This window comes from Triturus cristatus, chromosome 1_2, assembly GCF_964204655.1.
Source record: "Triturus cristatus chromosome 1_2, aTriCri1.1, whole genome shotgun sequence".
NCBI lineage: Eukaryota > Metazoa > Chordata > Amphibia > Caudata > Salamandridae > Triturus > Triturus cristatus.
In genome coordinates, this window is record NC_140580.1 from 114,952,628 (window position 1) to 114,975,999 (window position 23,372).

The following is a 23,372-nucleotide window of genomic DNA, read 5'->3' on the forward strand; positions in this document are numbered from 1 at the left end:
AAACAAAAACTAAATCCACTAATGGACTACTTCGAAGACACTTGGGTTGGCAGACTGAAGCACTCTGGTCACATACGCGAAGCCAAATTCCAAATACTGTGGCGGAATGTCTACAACAGCACCAGGGCCAAAACCAAAAATTTTGTAGAAGGATGTCACTATGTTTTCCAAGCCATACTAGGAAGAACCCCAACAACATTCAACAAATTCATAGGTGCTCTCAAAAAAGAACAAAGCTACCAAGAACTAAGGCTAGGGCAGTCAATGAGCCAGATCAAACCTAAAATGACTAAACAAACCAGGGAAATGTACAACATGCTACAGTTCAAAGTTAGACTCTTTGTAAAAATCAAAGGTGTATTTAACCTAGAAACAAAACGAATGGTCATCTTGATGGGGCTAAGCGAACTCATCACCCGGGTCATAGTTGTTGTCAGACTCTATTCCGAGAAGGGAATGCAGAGAGTGTTGATAACCCTCCTGATCTTGAAAGGGAGGGGGAATCAAGTGGCGAAAGTGGTGCCTCGGTTGGATTTGGGTATGACATTTGACAAGGTGGGATCAGTGTCGACTTACCATCAGAAAGAACAATTGGATCCACCTCCTCAGGTGGTGACGTTTACCCTGATGCCAACGTGTCCAAGGCTGGTGTGGTTCATGGTGCCGGAACCGGAGTCGGAAAATAAATCAGATGTTTGGTCAGGTGGTCCAGCTGGTATTGAGGGTGAACCTGCTGCCGGTATCCCGCGTGGAAAGCCTCTCATCTCCTTGGGCCCAAAGGCGCACTAAAGAGAGTATGTAGGAATCCAAAAAGCCAGAGCATGGCTGCGCGTAACCGTTTGACCTAGAGCAGCATGGAGCAAAGGCCCCAGGAACTTGGGTTGTGCCGGAACCAGCTTTGAAATCAGTTACTAAGTTGGCTGACTTCATAAGCTAGATGGAAAAGAATGGTATCACCCCCACGCCTGGTCAGGCAAATGCGAGAGGCACGAAGGAGAGGAGCCTGCATTGTACTTCTTGTGTTTTTTATGCTTACCCGAAGGCTTGGATTGTGGCACTGGAACTGCTCCGTCGACTCTGGGAACAAGACTAAGATCGAACCTTGGCCACTTAGTGCAACTTGGCACAGTTCCGACAAGGAGTTTTTTTGGACTTGGTGACATAGAGTTTTGCCTTGCATTCCTTGTTGGCCTTCGGATTCTTTGATACGCAGTCTCCAGAGGTCTTGAAGTTGTGGCTCGACTTCAGGCACCACAGGCACACCTGATGAGGATCCTTCATAGACTTTTATTTACGACAGTCCCTACAGGGCTTGAGACCTGTCATTTTAGGGGGTTATAGACTGCACACGGAGAAGAATTTTGAAAACACAATCAAGGTAACAGAGACAAGGATCTCCGGATCAGCATCTGGTGGCACGGAAAGAAAGGAACTGACGTCACAGTGCAGGAGTGGTGCCTATATAGGCTCTGCACATCATTTATTTTGGAAATGAAAAGGCTTTGGTGCAGAGCCACATGGCACCACCTATAGGCATGCAAAGGTACTGCTGAAAAGTTACCAGATCCAGTCCGACCATGGACAATATTCAAAAGGTGAGTAATCTGCAGCTAGATAGAGTGTCTACCAGAAAGAGCGTTACCGAAGGTAAGTAACTTGTTCATCTCAACTACCTGCACAGTCAGACTTGGTGGCTGCCATCCAAGCAGCTAACATGACATCTGCTACTTCTGGCGGCAAGCAGGCTTTGTTCTGACTCTGTATAATCACTGTGGATGTAGACGAATTATCCGAGGAATGGAGTTGAGAACGAAAAACGTTCATATACCATGACAAGTGCAATAAGAATTGTACAACAGTTTTTATACCTACTTAAAGCTCATGAAAGCCTTGTATTATTGCACATTTACAAATTTTAAATGGGCCCATTTTGTTATAATGTGTTGTACCCTGCACATTTTAGCCTCTCTGTTCTAGTAAGAGTAGCCTGGTTCTAAAGCTGGCACAACAAAGCAAGAACAGCTGACATTGGTGTAGTCAGCCACTGTACCCTAGCTTATTGTAACAAGCATTTAATGTGTTCTCACATTTTTCCCACAAGAGCCCGAAAGCTGTCCATTAGTGCCTTTCTGAAATTTTGTTTTATCACTTGATCTTTCCTCCATTTATTCCCATTGAAACGACATAAAGGTTGAGCTAAAATGTATGAATTTTAGCATTACATGCTCCAACTGTCCTGAGGTGAACTCTGGTCTGTTGGTTTAGCATTTTGTACTTAGCTCTATTTTTATACCTTCTGGCTATCTTGCATTAAACACGTATTCAACTCATGGGCTACCAAGTGCCTGTTTTCTTATAAAGAACCTGGTGCATTTTGTACCTCGAAATGTCTTCACTCAAAGATTGAAGAGGGCAAGCACTAGACCAGACTCCACACAACCCCAAGTGCCAGAGGTAAGGGAGAAATGTCTCCAGAGGGACTGGAGGAGTAGAACAGCCAAGTACTGGACCTGGTGATTCAACCAGATAGTGTAAGCACATTGAACTACATTGAAGTTAAGTCTAATTTGTTGCTTGCCTTGCTTCATTCGTATTATTTTTTTCTGCATGTGATGTGTTAAAGTGCACTGAAGGTGTCGCCTGGGTATTAATAACAGGAAAGTAAACTAATTGTGTAGGAAGGAATAGGAGGAGTGCTACAGCAAAGATGGCATGTGGGCTCTAGAAAATAGTGCAGGAACGGGGAAGGTAGACAGGAGTGCCGCGACTGGAAGCACAAATCTTTGATGGATAAATGTGTTTGAGAAAAAGGCCCTCCAATCTAGCCACCTAGACTTCCTCACTAGCCCCTCGCGGCTCACAACCAAAGGTTGGCCAAATGCAGGGGCTTCTTTGGGTATAGATGAACAGTACCTTTCATTTCTCCCTCTAAGAAATCAATCAGAAAAATAACTGAGGGTCCCCTGACCTTACTTTCCTTTGCTTCCCAACCCGCTCCATGGGAGGAGCTGTGAGCACAAGGCAGGCAGGCACTTTCTTGTTTACCATGTATGAATGAAGGTGCAGTGAGGCGGGCAGAGAAATCTAAAGGAAGTAAACCCCAACCGAAATGGACTCCTGTCCCTGCTATTTACCACCAGTATGGTAAAGTCATGTGAACATTTCTGAAACAATAGATGAGACTAGCAAATGAGAATGGGAAGAAAGCTCTTCTTAAACATGGAAGTTTTGACCAAGAGCAGTTTAGGCACTTGCAAAAGAAGTTAAAAGATCCTAAAACCACAATGCCCGCCATTCACACACTGGCATGAGAAAGCCAATAAATGTAAACATGAATCACACATTTGTCGTATAAAACAGATTCAGAAGGCTGGCATACCAATTAAGCCAACTTAGGGCAGAGTCTGTGCTTGTGCTCTGTTTCTTCCAACACCTTCTCCCCATGTATTACCCCCGATCACAGAACCACAAAAGGAAAATAAGGAGAGTGAGAACACCAGGACGAGGATTTACTGGATGATTTCCCCCATGCTGGCCGAATGGGTTGGTGGTGCACCTTTGGATGCACCTCAAAATGGAGCAACACCAGTGTGACCTCAGGCTGATTGAGCAAGAGAAGGTAACAGGCAAGTGAGCACTGCACTGCTATATGAGCAACTGACAGTTGAGCATCAGTCAGAAGTGAACGAACAGCCAGACAAGACACAGACTCTATTATTGAGAAGCGGTCTAGACCAAGAGTGTGTTCAGTCACATCAGGGCCTAGGTATCATCCTGAATGCAGCCGTACCGTTAACTGAGACAGTCTAAGAAGAACCGCAGACTGAGCAAGCTTCAATGAGAAAGGGCAGGGACCACCCCTTACTCTAACAATGCAGATGAAGACCAAACCCTGCCTATTTCCCACACTCTACTTTCATTAAGAAACAACCCTGGTCCTGGGGGTAGAGTTACCTCTTTTAGGTACGCTGGATCCCTGCCAATTGAAAAACCCCAACCAATTCTGTGACGAATTTCAAATTATATTTGAAGTGTACAGACTGAACTGGTTCAGTGTGAGTCAACTGGTAGTATTCAGTGAAGTGAGAGAATGGTTAGTTAAAAAGTCGAGTTGGTTGAGACAGGATCCCAGGAACAATAAGGCCCTGAATAAGGCAAAGGATGCACTGTTAAATACTGTTGCAAATGTGAGTCTTGTGAAGGCAGATTAAACTAAAATTTCAAATTGTAAACACAGTAAAGGTGAATCACCAGTCCATTATCTAGTCAGGCTTTAGTATATGTTTTAGAGATACTCAGGCATTGCCTGTCACTAGAGATGACTCAAAGTTGTAGGATCTGCCTTGTGGAGGGATAGTTACTAAATGTGTAAAATCAGTTAATGACTATATGTAGTGAATGGCAAAGAAAGAAGCTGGCTGAGTTGGTGAGAGTCACAAACCATTAGGTCGCCTCACAAGAACTAAAGAAAGACCATTTAATCTACACTGACGTCTTTGACATTAGAAAATACACAAAAGAATGTGGAGGTGAGAGGGTGGGAAGCCATCACTAGAAGGGAGAAATAGAAGGGACAAGACGGAAGGACAGAGTGGAGCAGAATCAAAAGGGACAGAGCAGAAGCTGTAGGTGCAGAAGGGTCTTGCTTTGCCTTGGGCAGTTGGGGGATCAGAAAAGGGATTGTCCTATTAGTGCTAGCCTGAAACCTAAGCCAAAGAGGCGCCGACTGTGCCCTTGTTCCAGTAGATCAGAAAGGTTCCTATGTTGGTTAATGATACTTGGAAAACACACTATTTTTCTTACTGACACCAACACAAGCCTCTCTGCTTTGATAACATACAAATTCTCTTAATTAGCTCTCTCAGACTTGTCCATAGACACATTCGATATTTCAAACCAGCATGTTTCTTGTCTCCATCCTCTAGGTGCCATCACAGATACAATGCCTTCCTCTTGAGTCCAAACTTACCAGCAAATCTATTGGGACAAGACCTTTTCTGCAAGCTCCACTGAACTATGTTTGTACACCCAAACTACTCTACCTCAATATACCTCAAAATAGGGAAAACAAAGCCATTGGTTTACTCTGTGAAACAAATTGTCATAACACAAAGATGGTAAAGACTTAGCTGACTTGCTTTTTCATGTGCCTATGGTTGACAGGAGTCAATGATGTGGTATCTGTATCCTCTATGGACCCTGTAAAAATAAGGATCAACCAGATGAAACATCTGTTTAGAGTTCCAAGGTATCCCTTAAAGCTCAAATATGAGGCAGGGATTTGAGCTATCATTACAGACTTGATTAGGGAGGGGGTCTTAGTGCTAATTGTTAGCAGGTGTAGTACATCTATTCTTCCTATAAAGAAGGTGGGATAGATTGTACAGGATCTGCACGTAATTAACAATGTGGTGTTACCTAGTTTTCCTGCAGTCTCCGACCTGCCACCATCCTTTCCTGCATCCCCACAAATGCAGGAAAGGTTTACAGAGATCGAACTATCTTCTGGCTTCTATTCCATAACTATCCACAAACAGAGTCAGTACCTCTTTGCATTCTCATTAGGCTGATCTCAATTTTAATGGCAGAGACTCCCTCAATGCTTTAAAGACTCTCCATTGATCTTTTCCAAAGCTTTGACCCTATCTCTTTTCAGAACTGGCAAAGGGGCATAGCACTTCAAAGTAACAACTGACATTTTTCTTCCCCTTGTTATCTGCATCACAAGATTGCTGCTCGAAAGCGTCACCTACCATCAGAATGAACTGAAGCCATTCGTACGGTGCTCCGTCTAGTGACCATCTACCAAGTACAAATTTTCGAGGTTATGGCTCGGTACTGTAGACAGTTGATCTTTGGGTAAACTGCTAAAGCAACGCCCCTACAGTATTATGTCAGAAAAGACACCCCTGAACCTTTACAGTGATCTAAAGCAGCTGAACATGCACTTATACAACGTAAACAAGCCCTTGGCTACGTGATCACACAGGTGACCCCTGTTTATGCCAAACCTTTTATTCTAATTTGTCATGAATGCAATGGATTTGCCCTTGGGGTATGGATACAGGCTCACTGTCACCAGAAAAAGCTGTAGCACATTACTTTTCTACTTTATGAGCTGGGCTATCTCCTGGTTTTAGCTCTGTAGTAGCTGCTTCCCCTCATGATGAGGCATCTGAAATGACTATTTAAATACTCCCTGATTTTCACAGCCCCCGCACAGTTGTTGCTCTTCTACTCACCGTCAAAACTCAGCACCTTTCCACTGCCAGAATGTCCCATTATGAAATTGTGTGGTTGTCTGCCTTCCATATTACCCTCATGCCCCCTCTTATGCTTGTTGCCCCAGTATAAACCTGGCATCTCTGATGCCCACCAGTAAGTAGGGGGGAGCCCCAGGACTGTCCTAAGGTAACTGAGCATATAACAAAGCCCCACATTGATCTCACTTATGCACCTACATCAAACTGTAAATTAATGCATTTTGTAGGTGGATCATGCCTTCGAATGCTGGCTGTGTGGTGGCTGCTGCCTATTTGTCGCTGTGTGTACTGTATATCAATTTGTCGAAAGCTATTGCTTGCCCAATGTGAGATCTGTGAAGAGAAATGACGTCACAAGGACAAAAGAGAACCACTCAGGTTCACATAGATACAAATTCACTCACACTATTCAATCCCTACAAATGGGGGAATGTACACACACTGATTGTATTACTAAGATTCCACCAAGCCCAAGAGTGCAGTATCAAAAAGCTTTAGTCATAAGTATACAGAATCCAGGGTCAAGTTTAGACCATTACAAATCACAATAAAAGTCAACAGTATCATATAGTCCCTAGAAAGCATACAAGTCCAATGTACTTTAAAAATAATTCCTACATAATCAATAAATCAAGTATACAAATAAAAACGAATTAGCTATTCTTTCGTTATAACAAGTGAGTGAATCATAAAAATATATCGACTTTCAATAAAGTCACATTATACACAAAAAACATACATTTGAAAAAAAGATCATAACTACTAACATGGGTGCCTACTGCACAGTTAAAAGTAATGTTACAAAACCTGATCCAACTTCTTACGTAGAGTTCATATTATTATTATCACTCCCTGTTTATTTTTTGCGATAATTTCTCTCGTGGTTGGATTTAGTGCTTAGACAGCATTGACGTGTTACAGTGGATGTGGAATTATAAACCCCACCCTCCTCAGGACAACAAAAGTGTATCAGGGATTGACAACCTCCCTTTCAAGTAAAATCACATGCAGTTCAAATCTGAAGGAGGAAGAGGGGCCTCCTCTCTTTTTTTACTTACCAATGTGAGATCTGCCCAGGTAGCTGAACTTGCTGCACTCACACATGCCTGCATCTTAACTAAGAAATATATTTTAACTGTATTCACAGTCTCTAAGTATACATTCAAAGTCACAGATGACTGAGTTTCTCTGGATGCAGAAGAGATTCTTAACTTCTGCAGGTATGCCCGTAAAGAAATGCTTGCATATTCAGAATTAAATGATCACTTTACTATTACACCAGAAGATTGCAATTATTAAATGTACAGCCAACCAAAATCCTTATGATGAAATGTCCAGAGGGAATGCACTCGCTGATTCAGAAGCTAGGAAGCAGTTTTGTCATAAACCAATATTGCAGCTATGTATGTTGGGCAAACTGATTTTTCTGGTACCATCCCTAAAAGATTGACCTCTATTGCAGGAGCAAGACTCCGAAAGTGAGAAGCAGTATTGGACCAAACAGAACTGTACAAGAGACCTGCAAGGAGTGTGGAGAGACAGCTCAGGCCATGCTGTAGCAATGACATCTCTACTCCCTAATCTTGCACTGTTATATTATGTAGCAGCTCATGTAAGTATGAATGGCATGGCCAGTGCTGTTGCAACCAAGGGTTTGCGGTCTCCTTTCGTTCAATTGCTTATAGACAAACAACTACTTACCTGTACACTGTGGTTCTCCAGTTTTGATATCTCTCATAGATTCATATGCTTGAATCTTCCCCGTTGCCATGGTGGGAGTTCCACTGTAATAATAACAAGCAGTGCCATAGAGAAGCACTGAGTGGCATAAAGAACTTAAGTGACATTAATAACCAATTCATATTGTTTTATAGGAATCAAAATTCAACCAATCGGAGCACAGCCCCTGAAGCACTCTTCTCTTGCAGGGCCACCATACATCAGATTTCAAGCCCGAGTGTGCAAGATGGATGTAAGAGGTCTTGAGAGTTGTGAGTCGCAGCAGGGAGGAGGGAGGGTTGCATGTGAATCCATGAAAGATATCAGTACTGGAGAATGACAGTGGGCAGTTTAGTAAATTGTTTCATCTCCAGTAGTGAATCTTTCATAGAGTCATATGCTTGAATCCAATTAGTAAGCAGTACCAACCAAAGGAGAGGTGGTGGGTATGGCAAAGCACTCTGGTGAAGTAAATAACAATACTTAACATGAGAATTATCGGGATAAAACTAACATTTCTTTCTCTAAATATAAAACTTGAAAAAACGAATAAAGCATAACTTGAGGTGCATCAAACAACATTTCTTTACCTTATTGAAAGAGGCATGTGAGACCGCTTGCCCAACATCAGGATCTGCTTTCCAGGAGGAATCCAAACAATAATGCTTGGTGAAGGTATGGGTATTAGTCATCGTTGCTGCTCTGCAAATGTCCAGTAAAGGAACCCCGACAAACAGAGCTAGATGAGGCTATTTTTCTTGTGGAATTTGCTTTAACCTTTGTGGCCAATGGCCTCCCTGCTTTACTATGACAACAGGTAATGGCTGCAGAGACCCATCGAGTATACTGCTCCATGAGAGAGCGTAACCCCTTCTAGTCGGGGCAAATGCTATCAGTAGTTGGCCAGATATTCTAAAAGTCTTTTTTTCCCTATATAACATTTTAAACATCTCCTGACGTTCAAAGAATGTAAGGAGTTTTCAGCTGTGGTCAGAGGGTTTCTGAAGAATGTCGTCAAAACAATTGGTTCGTTCAAGTGAAACAAATTTGAAACCTTTGGATTGAATTGAGGGTTAGTTCTCGGTATCACTCTATCACCACTAAATTTTAAATAGGGTTCATTAACCGTAAAAGCTTAGATTTCACGTATTTGTCTAGCTGACATGAGAGCCAGGAGAAGGTCCATTTCCCATGACACATATCTCAATTCTGCCTTATTAATAGGTTCAAACAGACTTCTCATCAGCTGTGATAGAACTGTATTCAACTGCCAGGTCACCAGAGAACTCTTTAACGAGGATAGGCGCTGAAGAGACCCATCATAAATTCTTTGTTAACGGCCTTATTAGTGAGTCTGGCTGTGTGGGAGCAGGATCGCCCGCTCCTGCACCGCCAAACCCGTGGGCGCACCACCCACCATATCACAACTTTTTCCATCACTGACGGGCGGGTCTTAGGCGGTCCCACGGCAGTGTATACAAAAAAGGCACCGCAATAGGAAAACCAAGGTAAGTTCCTGCCGGGCATGGACTGTCAAGCCCATGCCATGCAGGAACTGGGGGTGCATGCAGACAGGGGAGAACACCATGTGCCCCCCCCGCATGCATACCCTGGGGCAGAGGCAACATTGGGCTATGTAGGGTCCCTTTTGTTTCCTCTCCACCACAGTTTTCAAGGCGGGCTCACCGCCACGAAAACCGTGGCAGAGAGGAAACTCGAAATCTGCTTGGCAGGCCGCACTGGAGCAGTATGAAGGCTGATTTTCATATGGCTGGGTCGAATCTGGGCTGGCAATGTGGTAAAAAAACATTATGGACTAGGATGCCCCCTAGTAATTGCTTCATTCCATTGATGAAATGCCAGATAGAATAAAAGTCCAGTCTGGATTAGTGTACAAGAACACAACCTACACTGTCAATTGAGGTAATGGCCAAAAATAGATTTGCCTGATGAAACCTCCACAACACGTCCCAAAATGGGTGGAGAACTCCTTCCGAGCTAGGTAAATGGCCCTCAATTTTAGGACATTGAGGTACATATGTTGTTCTGATGGGGACCAAAGGCCTCACACTGCCATCTCCTTCATACAAGTGCCCCAGCCCAGCTAAAAGTCATCCATATCAAAGGTGGCCTGCAACTGTATAGAACCAGAGAGATGACCCAGCGTAAGGTTGGAGAAGCACATCCACCAATGGAGGTATGGAAGGAGAGCAGAAAATCTGGACATCAGAAAATCTACACAGCAGCAGTGAGACTTCCCTGGTGCCAAAGTCTCTGGTTCTTGAGTCATCACTGAAAGTACATCATCTGCCATCAACAGAAGGCATAAGGCCATCAGGCCCAACAGGAAAAGAACCTGCATGATCAGATTCAGAGCCTGGCTCATTAAAATAATATTTGACATCCCCTTAGGTGGAGGTGAAGGTGCTCGAAAAGGCCTAATGTAGGTTGTATCCATGACCACTCCAAACTTCCCATGCTGTCAGAGGGCGTATCAATTTAAAGCAGGCTGGATGTCTGCCATAAAGCTGATGGAATACATCCAGAAAGGCAGTTGGAGGGCAACTACGATAGCCATGGAACAAGCCATCATGTTAGCTAGGTCTAGGCCACTTTACGAATTTGCTGAAAGGTGTCCAGATAATCACTTACTAATTCAGAAAAGGGTTTCTTCATGTGATCTGGAACGCCAAACATCGCCAGCTTTGCCATTTACCATAAGGCGTGGACATACTGTCCAATAAAGCAAGTGGTGTTAGTGTGTAGGGCAAGACTGCTCTAAGCAGGACAACTCATTCAGTCAAGTTGTTTGGATTAATAGTCCAGTGGTGCCATGGGGAAAGTGGTTTTTTTATTTAGCTGAAGATGCTTGAAACACCAAACTCTCCGGGGAGGGATGTATTGCAAAGATTTTTAGGTCAGATGGCATGGGCCAGTTGTGCAGACTGATCTGCTGTTTGATTTCTGGGTGGAAAAAGGTTTCTCCCAGGTAACCATCTCTGATTCTAGAAATGCTTTGCTAAATGGGAGGAGATGTTCTATGGCCACCAGAGGTGACTATAGGATTTCATAAGGATGTTGGCTTTTGGTACTTCGGGCAGTAAAGGCAACTGAAGCACCAGCATTGCTTTACACAAAACAGTCATAAAAGAAAAATAAATCTCAAAAGAAGGTTTGGAAGTATAGGGAATATCACCTTCTGAAGACCTATCAAAGCCACTATCCTTTGGAGATCCAAACAGAGCCATGAATTTCCGCTAGAGAGAGGGCTGTAGGGTGTCAGCCTCTGAATCATTTTCCTCCATAAGTATATAATCCAAATTTGGTATATCCAGAACATTAGAGCCAGAAAGTCTTACGGCTTACTGCTCCTTGATAGTGTTTGGGTACATGGAGGTGCAGGATTCAGAAGTTAAAGAATCGAATTCAGACACCACATGCAGCTGTTGGGGAGATCTAACAAAGGTATCTTCTTTTAAAAGGATTTGAGCCCTGAGACTTTAGGAGATAACATGTACCCTAATCTGCTGTTGATTGGACTTTGAGGAATTCAGTAAATACCCAAAACTTCTGTGCCTGCCTTGGTAAGTTGTGGAAAAACACAAACTGATGCCAACACACCAGGTAGCACCATATCTGCATCCTGTGCCACCGCATTCGGAGTGATTGGAGCCAGTAATGGAGTCCCATTACAGCACTTGGTGGCACTGGACAGCTACTGCTGAGATAAAAGGTTCCGAATCTAGTCTGGCATCTGAAGTTATTCGTAAGTTGTGGAATCTGCAGGAAGAAGTAATCATCAGAACAACTAGTTTCATTGATCTTTGTTAAATAATAGCACATGCACACCTTTAGGACCACTAAAAAGACCCCTGAGGAGAATGCCTGCTACTAAAATGTGCCAGTTTGAAGTGGGTTCTATTGCAGGGGATCAGTTCCATACCAAGAGCCTTTATGGGACTAGACATCACAGTATGAGAATGGGAAATGAGGGTAAAGAGAAGACTCAGCATTAATATTAGTAAATGTTTGTTTATGGGATGTGTGCTAAATGCATAAATAAATCAGCGGCGGTCGCCACATAGAACAAGCATTGCCATAGTCAATAGGTCTCGCCTTTGGGACCTTATAAGTCTTTAGCCATGCAACTGTTGATGTTGTTGCACCAAGGATATTGTGCTCGATAACTAAACACTTAGAAGGTCCCAAAGGCGAGACCTATTGGCTATGCCAATGCTTGTTTAGAATACCGCTGCTTTTGTTTTTCTTTGCTTTAAACTTAAGACATACAATCCTCACAGAGTGTGGGTACTTTTCCAGGGGGCGTTTCATCATCTCTTGCTGGGTCCTTCATAGCACAGTGCTACAATTTTATTCTTCTTCTTACTGCCTTCCTACTCTTTTCTGCAAAGGATAACGAGATTAAGACATAATGAAAACCCCACAGCAGGCGCTAAGAGCAACAAAGTGTAAACTAAAATGCAGTGGCAAAATGCTACAACACATGGCACCAGCCCTTTGCCCATAGTACCTACCTTACTCTCCAAACAGGGGCTGGGAGATGAACAAGAGCAACTGGGAAATGTAGTTGCATTGTGGGCAGAGGCAGATTCAGCTTCTTCATCTAGCTTATCCCTTGCCAGACACCCTCTCAAATCTGCCTCTGATATAACTAATGTATTAAGATATGGAGTGGGCAATTCCTTGCCTCTTCCTCCTGTTCTTTAGACTTTGTCCCCAAACAATAAAGGGGTCAGCTCTCAGGATCTGGCAATGGTGCCAAGACCACCATCCTTTATTTCTTCGTGACTTAACCAACCCAAACAAAGATCCATTATAGCCTTGCTCGAACAGGCACCAAAGCACCAGACTGCCTCAAAGAACCAAACCTTTGCCACCCTTCTTTTGTCTGAGATTCCTATCGAAGAAGGCCCTGAACCTTTATTCAGAGATGCTCTAGTCGATCAGTTAGCAGCTGCACCAACCCAACCAACAGGAATATGTCCATTTCAACCAGCATTGACTTTGAACTCTAAATGTTTGCTTCAAAGATTATTCCGCCACATTCAACAGGGTAAACAGAAATTTACTATGGGCCAAACTTTTGGCTTTCGACATGTACAGTGCACTGCTACATTTGATCATGTTGCTTCACTCTAACACCTGGCTGCAAGCCAAATTATCAGAAAAATTAGCTATATCTCTCAAAATAAAAACTGAAAATGGACTGAAGTAAAATTGCATCCTGGCCCCTTTACTTTTTTCTCTGTATATCTCAGACATAGGCTCTTACAACCACAAACATGATTTTTACCTCCAAGACTGGAAGATTGCTTGATTAGTTACTTAGCATATGCCGATGACCTTGACTTGTGCTCCCTAACTCCAACAGGCCTACTGATACAGCTTTTGGCACTGCACAAATTCAACCAGTCAAATGGTCTATCTGTCAGCATTACAAAGACCAAAATTATTTCCTTCAGAAAGCGGACAAGGAAGTTTCACTGGACATTTAGCCAGCAACTTGTTGTAAGAGCAGATAACTATGATTTACCTAGGCTTTACGCAGGATTCTAAACTGTCCTTGTTGCAACATTTGGCTAAATGAAAGTTCACATCCTTTATGGTAAGCAAATCCTTAAAAACGTTGCTCAATTATACAGCCACAGTGCATTTAGCCCAACAAACAAAGCTTTAAACGCCAAATGTATTCCAGTTGTGTCCTCTGCTGCGTTAGACCTTAATGCAAAGCAAGTCGACAAATTAGAAACCATCTATACAAGATGTTCATTCATTATGTAATCTATGATCTTTGAGTCCTCACGCTATGATCCATCTTAAATTGAAACTCCCCTCCATTCAACATGTCCACTTGTCTCAAAATATTGATTATTTCTGCGAATGTGCTAACTCAAGTGATGACTCTATGAGGGGTATTAATTGTCAAGAACTGGCAAGTGTGCCTCCGCCTGCTACTTTTATTGAGTGTAGGGCCATTGCTGACTTGTTAAACGAACATAACCTTCCACTGATTGAGCACCTGTGAGCATATTGAAACTACATTAAAAAAAAACACCATTAGAAAGGGACTGCAGGAGTCACTAAATAAATGACTTGATTAAGGCATCAAGATGTAAACACATATTTTAGAATCATAGCTCTCATCTAGGCAGTATGGCAATATGACAAACACTTTTAAGGTTTCGCTTCTCTATATTCCCCTGCAGAGGTTTGTGGGCTCTTGGATTATCAGGCATCCTGGTCCTTCTTACAGGCTGTGTAATAATTTTGATGAAACTCTTCAGCATATTGTGTTTCTCTATCCTGGTTTGAACGATATTCAAAGCAAATACTTACTATCAACTTCAAAGTTTTTTTGTTACGAACAATAAAAGAAGGCAGTGTTCTATGCAACAATCGAATGGCCCTATTGGGAAACTGATAAAAACTCCAGAGGCCTCAGGCAAATGGCTATAGAGGCACTGAATTAGAATTTTAACCATTCTACTTTTGTAAGTATATTTTTATCTATGGCGCTTGTTTACTTTTTAATCATATTTATCAGAGGTCCAGACAGATTACTCTTCATCCTGCAATTAGTTATTCTTGTATTCACTTTTATTGTAATGAATTGAAGTATACACAATAAAATGTACCTACCTACTTGTCATAAACACAATGCGTTTGTCGCTCATGTTGAATTGACTACATTATTATACTGCAATACCTCCCTGCACACATCCAATGAAACAAGCAGGGTACAAATCGGGGGTACAAGCGGGTAGACCTGGCGGCCATGACGTGGAACTCCCTCCCCATCCACCTCCGCCTGACCCCAGACCACCTCTCCTTCAGGAAGCAACTCAAGACCTGGCTGTTCGAGCAGTAGCGGACCCCCCTCCCCCAAGCGCCTTGAGACCCTCCGGGTGAGTAGCGCGCTATACAAAAGCTCTGATTGGTAGATGGCATCCACCAACTATTTTCACAGGGTTGATGCCGTCCGTCTCACCCTGCCAGGTAGTTGGGCCCCTCTGAAATATGCTGAACTTTACCCCGTGTAATATTCAGAAACCGGGATATCTTCAGCAGCGCCTGCACGTTGTCGGTTTTCAATCCGAGAAACATCGTGCAGGCAGCAAGGGGGCTTTCTTATTTCAGACTTCAGCTGGGCCTACCACAAAGGCTGGATTTAAGGGGCCATGAGGACTCCTTGTGTTCGAGTATCCTGGCTGGGAGCTATCTGGAGCATCACACCTAGATGCCAATACATTGGAGGGGGAAACAACGGCACACAGTGTAGCACTCCTCAGGTAATTAAGAGACACACGTTTCCCTGTATGCAAGAGATATACATGCACTGTAAGAATGTCAGATGTGTTGGTCTGTACCAGTATTTACACAAATAATTTAAATACCACTATTTTATTTCTTTTATAGTGCTACACAGCCCAATGCAAGGTGCCAGAGCACTTTATGTAATATACAGATGATAAACTGGCAATAAATCTTGCTGTGTGCAAATCAATGTACAAGATGTGTTACATAAGACAGTGAGGGTTACAAGGTGTAGGAATCACGTCCTTCGTCGCTCACCTCCAGTTACCTTACCATTATTATGATTCCCTGAGATTTACTGGGCACAAAAAGATATCTACAGCAGGTGCCTTAACCCCATAAGTTATTTTAAAATGCAGACTTAGTAACCGATCCAGCAGGACTGATCTACTGCCATGTTTCTCCTTGTTACCAATTTCTTTGTGGCAGAGTTAAAGAAAAGAAATGCATTAGGTGAGGTCCCGATTTTGCATCGGGGTTGCGCCACTTTTTTGACACAACCCCATACACGCTAACCCTCCTGATTCCGGTGATACTACCGATTTCAAGGCTAGCCTCGCGCCTCCCAATTCCTGCATGCAGAAATCCGATTCAGCATTTTGTAAAACTGATTGATCCCTGTTATGCACACTCCAATCTCCCCCTCAAAGCACTACCGCTGACATCAAAGGTTAACGCTTTGTTGGTAATTCTTGAAGAGGGGAATATGAGCATGTGAAAGGCTTCGACATGTTATTTTTAGCAGTTTTACACAGTGCAAACAAAAACAAAGTTTGGAACTCTTATTAAACTGCCAAAAAGGAAACGCGGAATGTCACTAATACAAATACCAATAGACCTGATTTACCTTTAATATAAGTCAATGGGGAAAATACATTCTCCTAAATATTTTTTTTAAATCTTCCACATGCCTGCTCTAAAATGTTGGCATGTACACAATTCTGAAATCTCATTTGTTACATCTGTTAAAGCACTTAAATATACTCGCGACAGCTCCGCTATAAACGTCTGACGTTTTACTATATTGTCACTTCAAATAATGTCACTTCCTGTGATGCCACGTATGATGCCACGCAAAGTGACGTCATGCGCTGTGATGTCACATCATGATTTCACTTGCCTACTGCTTAACTTGGTTAGACACCCTCGTACCCCCCAAAAGGACTTGTGGCCAGAAAACAATGAGAACTTATAGGATAATTGGATCAATATACAAATCTAGTAACTCTGAAACATGCCAAACGTTTTTTCAGTTTATAATGACCACTGCAAACATTGAAAAAGTCAGACAGAGACCAGCCGAAAATTTAGCAATCCCGAAAATTAAATCCGGAGTCCTTTTAAATTTTAACTCACAATTACGCAAGCCAAGCTGGTCAGGTGAACGCTGAGCGGCAGCCCAGCCCTTTCCTCGCTGAGAAGTTGGTTCAAAATGTGAGTGGGAGCCCAGCTACCCAGAGCATGGGCGGCACATATGCACCCTATCGTAGTATATGCGTCAGCGATCAGATGACGGCATGACGAAGTGGGCCTGTACTGCAGAATACGTTTTACCAACTGACCAGAGGTACTCAAGATGAAATTACGCTTACGTAAATCAGTTGCAATCCAATGAGGTATAGGTCCAACAGACGCTGCTGTAGAGCGCAGTCTGACAGGACGTTGCCACACAGGTGTTCACCCATCCCATTGGTCGCTGGTATTCGCCAGATGATTTGGGGACGGGAGATACGACCAACTTCGCGAAAGCAAACACACCAGAACGACAGTTACGAACGTCTGGAAAGGTAGAAACGGGAACCTACAGAAGATACGTTCTGTGACAAGCCCATAATAGACAAAATTAGCAAGCGTTTCCAGCCAATCTCAAGCTACGAAACAGTCTCCGAGTCGAGGGAGTCAATGAAAAGAACACCGAGAGCTCTATTAACCAGTCCCAAAACGAGAGTTTAGCAACCAATCCAACAAGATCATTACGGTTTCCCACATCGCCTAGAATTTTATTTCCTTTTTCTGGATTGGCTGCAAGTATTTTACAGTGCCCATGCTTTTGCCCCTGCTCAACACAGAATTAAACAGTGGAAGCTAGCAGTGTTGCCAGATTGGGCTATTTCCCGCACAATTGGGCGACTTTTTTCCCAGTTGTGCGGGAAAAACCCATGCCTGGTGGGGGGCTACTTTTTGGGCTAGAATTAAAAGGGTGTGCGTAATTTTACTGGCCTGGGCGGGCGCCGACCACGAGGAGTCCGTGGCGTTATGGTGGCAATAACTGTCAGTGGCAAATGAGAGCGCAGCGCGCGCTAAGAGACTGCTACTCATTGGAGGTCCGATCCTGGGCCTGCCTGTGTGCACATGATGACCCCGCCCACCCTAGAGCAGCAGCCAGCCAGCAGGCATGCATCATGACCATGACGGCGCACGTGATGTTGTGCAGAACGCTAACTTGTTACGTTTTGTACTGTAGGTGCACTCACTCTTATTTTGCACATGCGCGCTGCACCGCCGCACGCACCACCCAGAGGGGTCACCTTGCTTTGTTGTTGTGTCAACTTGTGTGTGTGCGGGCACTGCGGGCCAATGTGGGGGTCCCCCAGGGCCGTCAATCCTGTAGCGCGCGAAAACGCTACCAATGATGGCCCTGGGTATCATTTTTTGGCCAGCCCCTGCGGTTCTCATATAATTCAGGGACTGAGTGACGTGAGTGAGCTCTTTCTTTCGGCGCGGCGCTCGGCTCAACGGTGGATGCCTGATCATCATCGTCGTCGTGAGGAGTCGGACGCACGTGGTGTCACTGCTGCTGCCGCCCACTGTGGTCCACTGGTCACCCAGGCCATAGTCAGCAGGCGGCGGCGGGAGGTGCTCGCAGGCAGCGCTCTCTGCGCAGCGCAGGCTAGCCAGCCCAGTGACAGTGAGCCCACCACCAGTCGACAGCACAGCCTGGAGTCACGCAGCACAGCAGCAGGCCGCCCGGCGGCGCCCGCAGTTGCTGAGTCCGGACTTCGACACTCGACCTCAGGTGAGTGAGAGTGAGTCAGAGGCGCAACTAGAGCCAAATTTCGGGGGGGGGGGGGTGTAAGAAAAAATTTCGAGGGGGGGCTGAATCTTTAAGCAATAGACAGAGTGGAGATTGGGGCAGGGAATTAAGGGTGCGTGCATTTGTAGGAAGTGATGAATATTGAGAGATGCCAGGAAGTAGACGTAGGTAAAGAGAGTGTTTTAACACCCAAACCAGAACAGACCACATCGGTTGTTCGTAGGCCAGCCCAGCTTCGAAAACGGTCGTGCAGGGGCCACCCAACCTCGCACGCACCTGCTGGCAGCACCGTGTGCGTCTGTTTACCACTGTCCTGGCATGGATCTGACACTCCGTGCTTCACCACGTTGCTGATGCCAAGGCGCGCACTGACGCACACTGTTTGCCGCTCGAACTGGAGCTGATTTCGGGGGGGGTGAATCTTTAAGCAATAGGCAGAGTGGAGCTGCAGGGGCTCTTAGAAGTCACAGTGAGAACTGGTCTTAAAAATTAATAGCATTAAGGCAGGTGCCCAGTTAACACCCTCCCACCATCTGTATATTGAATAGAATGTATATTTGTCGTTAACATTGTTTCTGATGACAATTTGTGCATACTTGGAGACCTGCTAAGTTGGGCTGGTTTTTGGGATGAAACTGGTGTGATTGGGCTTATTTTGGGCTTATATTTGAGAGGCTTTGGGCTTGGGACGGGTCTAAAAATCTGGCAACACTGAAGCAGTGTGTGTTTTGTTTCATCCGTCTTTCTCGGTAAAGGTGGACATGGGGTCGCCCCTCGCCCCCGAGGACATGAAGCGGGGTAGTGCGAAAGCAACAATGAGGTGGGTCTTCCTTGTGAGCACAGACTGTTACGTGGTGGGCTTCAAAGCAGCACTCTCTTATGCACGGTTATCAATATGAATTCCTTATAGCAGAGAATGGCACGGTTACGGTATGATTCTAAAACCGGTAACCGTAGCACATTAAAAATGCACTCGACGAGTCGAGGGAGATGTGAGGACGTGGGTCCTAAGGATGAAATCCGTGGTGCGGTTTGTCTTTTTGAATACTGGAGCACAGTAAGAGTCTGAAAACCTTCTCGGCTACAGGCTGTCGGGCGCCCAAGTAAAGTAAAACAAGCGCGCGTGCCTCGGTTAATTGAACGTTGCAGATAGGGAGCAGTGAGGGACAAGAAAGAAATGGAGGAGCCACGGGGGCTTAAAAAAAGCTGAGCAGGACAGGTAAGGGTGGAGGCTGGAATTAATGAACTTGGTGCAATACAGAGAGCAAGGGAAAGGGATGCGAAGGGGACGCAGCACACAAAAGTGAGGCTGAGGGCTGAAAGCAAAAGAAAACAAACGCGCACACCTGCACTAAAAGTAAAAAACAAAACAAGTTTCACGAGGAAAGGAGGAGGCAGCAGGGGGAGGGGAAAGAGGAGGGGGCCTGCGCCTGTTTCCCTTGCGGGATCGAGCAGGAACCATCTGTTAATTACAGATGGTTTCAAAGCTCGCTCTCGCAAGGGAATCGCCAAACGTGCACACGTTGCCATTGAAAGCAATGCAACGCGTGCACGTTTTTGGGCCAAAAACCGAACCGATTACAAGAGGTCCCCCCCCTATGAAGCGCATGCGGGCTTCGTAGGCGAGACCTAAAAAGTGGTGGGATGGGGGGCAGGAGCACTGGTGGGGAGCGCTTAGAACGTTTAATAATAATACAAATGTAAAAAAAATTAAACTAACTGCTGTGTCGTGCCTCTGTGTTGGTTCTTCCTTGTACTAGCAGACACTGGGACTATGTCACAAACTCCCTGTCCAATCCCCGCGCTGCTCTCCTCAGGCTGAAAAGATGCTCGCTTAGGCACAGGGAGTCTGTGCTGTTTCTCTAAGCTGGCTGTTCAATCCAGCTAGGTTAGAGAAACCTAAGGGAGGATGTGTGTTTGGCCAGTCGGAAACGGCCGGCCAAACACACATGCTCACTTAGAGAGTGCACATAGCACTCCTCCTCTGCTCTCCCCGGCCCGCCCCTCCCTGCACACGCTGGCTGAGTCAGCTGCTTACAAATAAAACGATAATGAAATATTGTTCTCTTTTTTAACTGCTGGCTCTGAGCCAGTGGGGTGACGCTACTCCTAATATTAGTGGTGGAGGAGGCAAAACCAAAAGGCAGAAAAGTGCCTCTGCAAACACTGGTAAATTTGGAAACGACACTGGATTTATTTTTAAGCAAGAAGAGGGAATCTTTATGTTCTCTGATGACTAGGTTCAATCAGTGCTTAATATGAGCCGGTGGTTTCCGGTCCTCAGCACCTGGCACTTTATCAACACCAGAGCATTTCAGGAGCCCCAGTTAAGAAAACATTCATTTACAGGGAAATTAAGTGGTGATATGTCCAGAATCACAGGATGTGGAGCCGACGCTGAGACACATGCCTAGTCCCCCAGCTCCGAGGTCGGCAGCTCTGGCCATTACGCTACATCCTCTCCCCACTTTTAAAGGTTAGTAGTTGGTTCTGTTTTAGGCAGCGCTGACAGGAGAAGTGAGCTGGTGCAAGCTGCCTCCTGACGAGAACCCCGGCACTTATTATTTTTTTTTACAAATTAACCAATGGGTTCAATCACATTGCTCTGAGGAATCCTACCTCTGAGACAGCACACAGTACAACGCTATCACTGGAGTAAAATGATGTGAAAATGCCATTCATGGGCCAGCAGCTGAGCGGTCCAGAAGATATTTCCAAAAAACATTAGCAGATCAGTTGGCAGGCTCTTTAGTAAATGCATTCTCACATTCTCGTCCACGCTTATTGCAGATATAAACCGACTAACCTCCTTCCGCAGCGGGTCCATCAAAGCCACGACTGATGGGTGTTTATTAATTAAGTCCACGTACATATCAACCATCTCGTCGGGGCTCTTACTTACTCCGCTCAGCACTTCGTATTTTCCTTTACTCTAAAAAAGATGAAATTATTCAAATGTATTTCATTGCGGCACCAGCGTCCAAAGCGTTCCTTTATACTTTTAAATGCTGCCTAAAGCGATAAATTATGCGTAGATGACGCAAAGTGGGAATAACACACTTTCAATTAGAGAAAAACATTAAAAGATAGCTACTTACATAGTCCATTAATTCGTGAGCAGCACAGTTTATTGCTAGATGCAGATTCTGTCCTAATTCCAGTCCGAGAGTCTTGCAGGCCTCTTGAATTAAGTCCAGGGGCTGCTCGAGTCGATCACAGGCAATTACGACACAACCCAGAGGTGACACTCTCTTAACGACATGCTGTGGGGAGATGTGTGCAAGAGGTCAGTCTATGAGGGAACGCATCTAGGGGTACAGCACAGATCGCGTGCCTTCAGCCTTAAAAGCCTGCTGCTACTCAGACCCCGCGCCCTCCTCAATTCAACACTTCGAACATATCAACTAGATGTAAACTCTTACAGGAGAGCGTTTAACAAACAATTTGAGGCGGGAAAGCGGACTCCTGACTTGTAAAGTGAAAGTCCTGCAAGAACAAGCATCAGGGGGCATATGTATCAACATCACCATTTGCGATTCTCAAATAGCGATTTTTAAAGAATCGCTATTTGAGAATTGCAAAACGGGATGTATTTAAAAAATTGCAAACTTTTTGCGATTTCTTAAAATTCCTTAATTGCGATTAGCAAATTGCGAAATCGCAATTAAGGAATACCTGCCCATTCATTTCTATGGGCCAGGAGACCCATAGGAATGAATGGGAAGTAATTCTCAAATAGTGAATCGCAATTTGCTAATCGCTATTTGAGAATAATTTCAAAGGTGCAAGGGTGTCATGATGACACCCTGATGCACCCCTGAAATGAGCATGTGTGTGCATATGGCGCACATACATGCCCTAAGGGCATGTATGAGCGCCACGTGGCACTTTGCAAAATTCAAAAAAGTGCATTTTGAAAGGAAATCGCAAATTACCACCAACTGGAAGTTGGTGGTAATTTGCGATTTCTTAAGGATAATTCGCACAACTTGGGTGCTTTTTACATATCATTTAAGAAATCGCAATTTGCGATTTCTTAAATGCTTACGCAAAATTAAGAAATCGCAAAATTAGCAATTCCTTAATTTTGCGATGGGATTTGGCTCATACATCCCGATTACCGATTTTTTAATCGCAAACGCTGTTATTTTGCGAATCGCAGCGTTTGCGATTAAAAAATCGTTTGATACATATGCCCCTTGGTTATGAAACACGACTAAGATTTGGGACTTTAAGAAGTCTGGCTTCTTCTGTATGTGACAATAGAGGGAATGGTTTGCTAACAGGAACAAATTATGGAACTGCCACATCAGGTCAGGGCCTCTGGGGATCTAGCCTAGGGCCAGGAATACAAATGGTTTTAGCGTTCGCAAACTCTAAAACCCTTTTACTAATGTATTAAACACATTAAGCGATCCGAGAAACAGTTTTTCCGAATTCCTAAATGTGTTTAGAAATGGAGACCAATTAGGTATCTGAAATCTGGAAGGGGCGTGATGTAGGCGTCTCTTTCAAATACAGAATTGTTATCATATGTATCAAAATTTTGCGACCGAAATCCGGTCCAAAAAACATTGATATGTTACTAGCGCCCCAAGTTGGAATGATAATCATTAGCGAAAGGATAGGGGTCCTGGGACCCCTTCTCCATTGTGAATGTACCTTTACACAGGTCCCCGGGACCACGGTCTCCTCTTGATCACTCAAAGAAATTAGAAACTTTTCATTTTAAACATAGGGCCACATGCATCAAGGGAAAAACCGGTGGCAAACGGGCAGATTCTCAGAATCTGCCCCTTTGCGACCGGTATTTTTGGATTTGGGATGCATCATCCCAAATGCAAAAATCGCAATTTGCAATTGCATTAAAGGCATCGCAAATTGCGATGCCTTAAATGCAATGCAAGATAGCATTTAAAATAGCGATTTCGCTATTAGGGTCAGCTAAATACCGAAAATGTAACCTTGATGGTATTTAGCGTATACTTTGAAAAATGCACTAAAGTGCATTTTTCAAAGTT

General features: G+C 44.2%; 1 protein-coding gene and 1 long non-coding RNA gene across 4 annotated transcripts in view; one reads left to right on the top strand and one right to left on the bottom strand.

Annotated features, from left to right (window-relative positions):
* LOC146866920 (uncharacterized) overlaps window positions 1–7,838 on the top strand; it is a 203,254-nt gene extending 195,416 nt beyond the window's left edge. The window contains exon 3 of the long non-coding RNA XR_014960799.1: window positions 7,726–7,838. This is a non-coding gene — a long non-coding RNA (uncharacterized LOC146866920). The remainder of the gene's footprint in view (window positions 1–7,725) is intronic.
* The window catches only part of ENO4 (enolase 4), a 506,130-nt gene that overhangs the window by 218,197 nt on the left and 264,561 nt on the right, over window positions 1–23,372 (bottom strand). For 2 of the 3 annotated variants that reach the window (XM_085603154.1, XM_085603150.1), the window contains 2 exons: window positions 21,450–21,614; window positions 21,158–21,283 (listed from right to left, as the gene is read on the bottom strand). The exons of the other annotated variant lie outside the window; for it this stretch is intronic. In XM_085603154.1, the coding sequence (XP_085459280.1) occupies window positions 21,158–21,283; window positions 21,450–21,614 (291 nt within the window). The remainder of the gene's footprint in view (window positions 1–21,157; window positions 21,284–21,449; window positions 21,615–23,372) is intronic. 3 annotated transcript variants of the gene reach the window in all.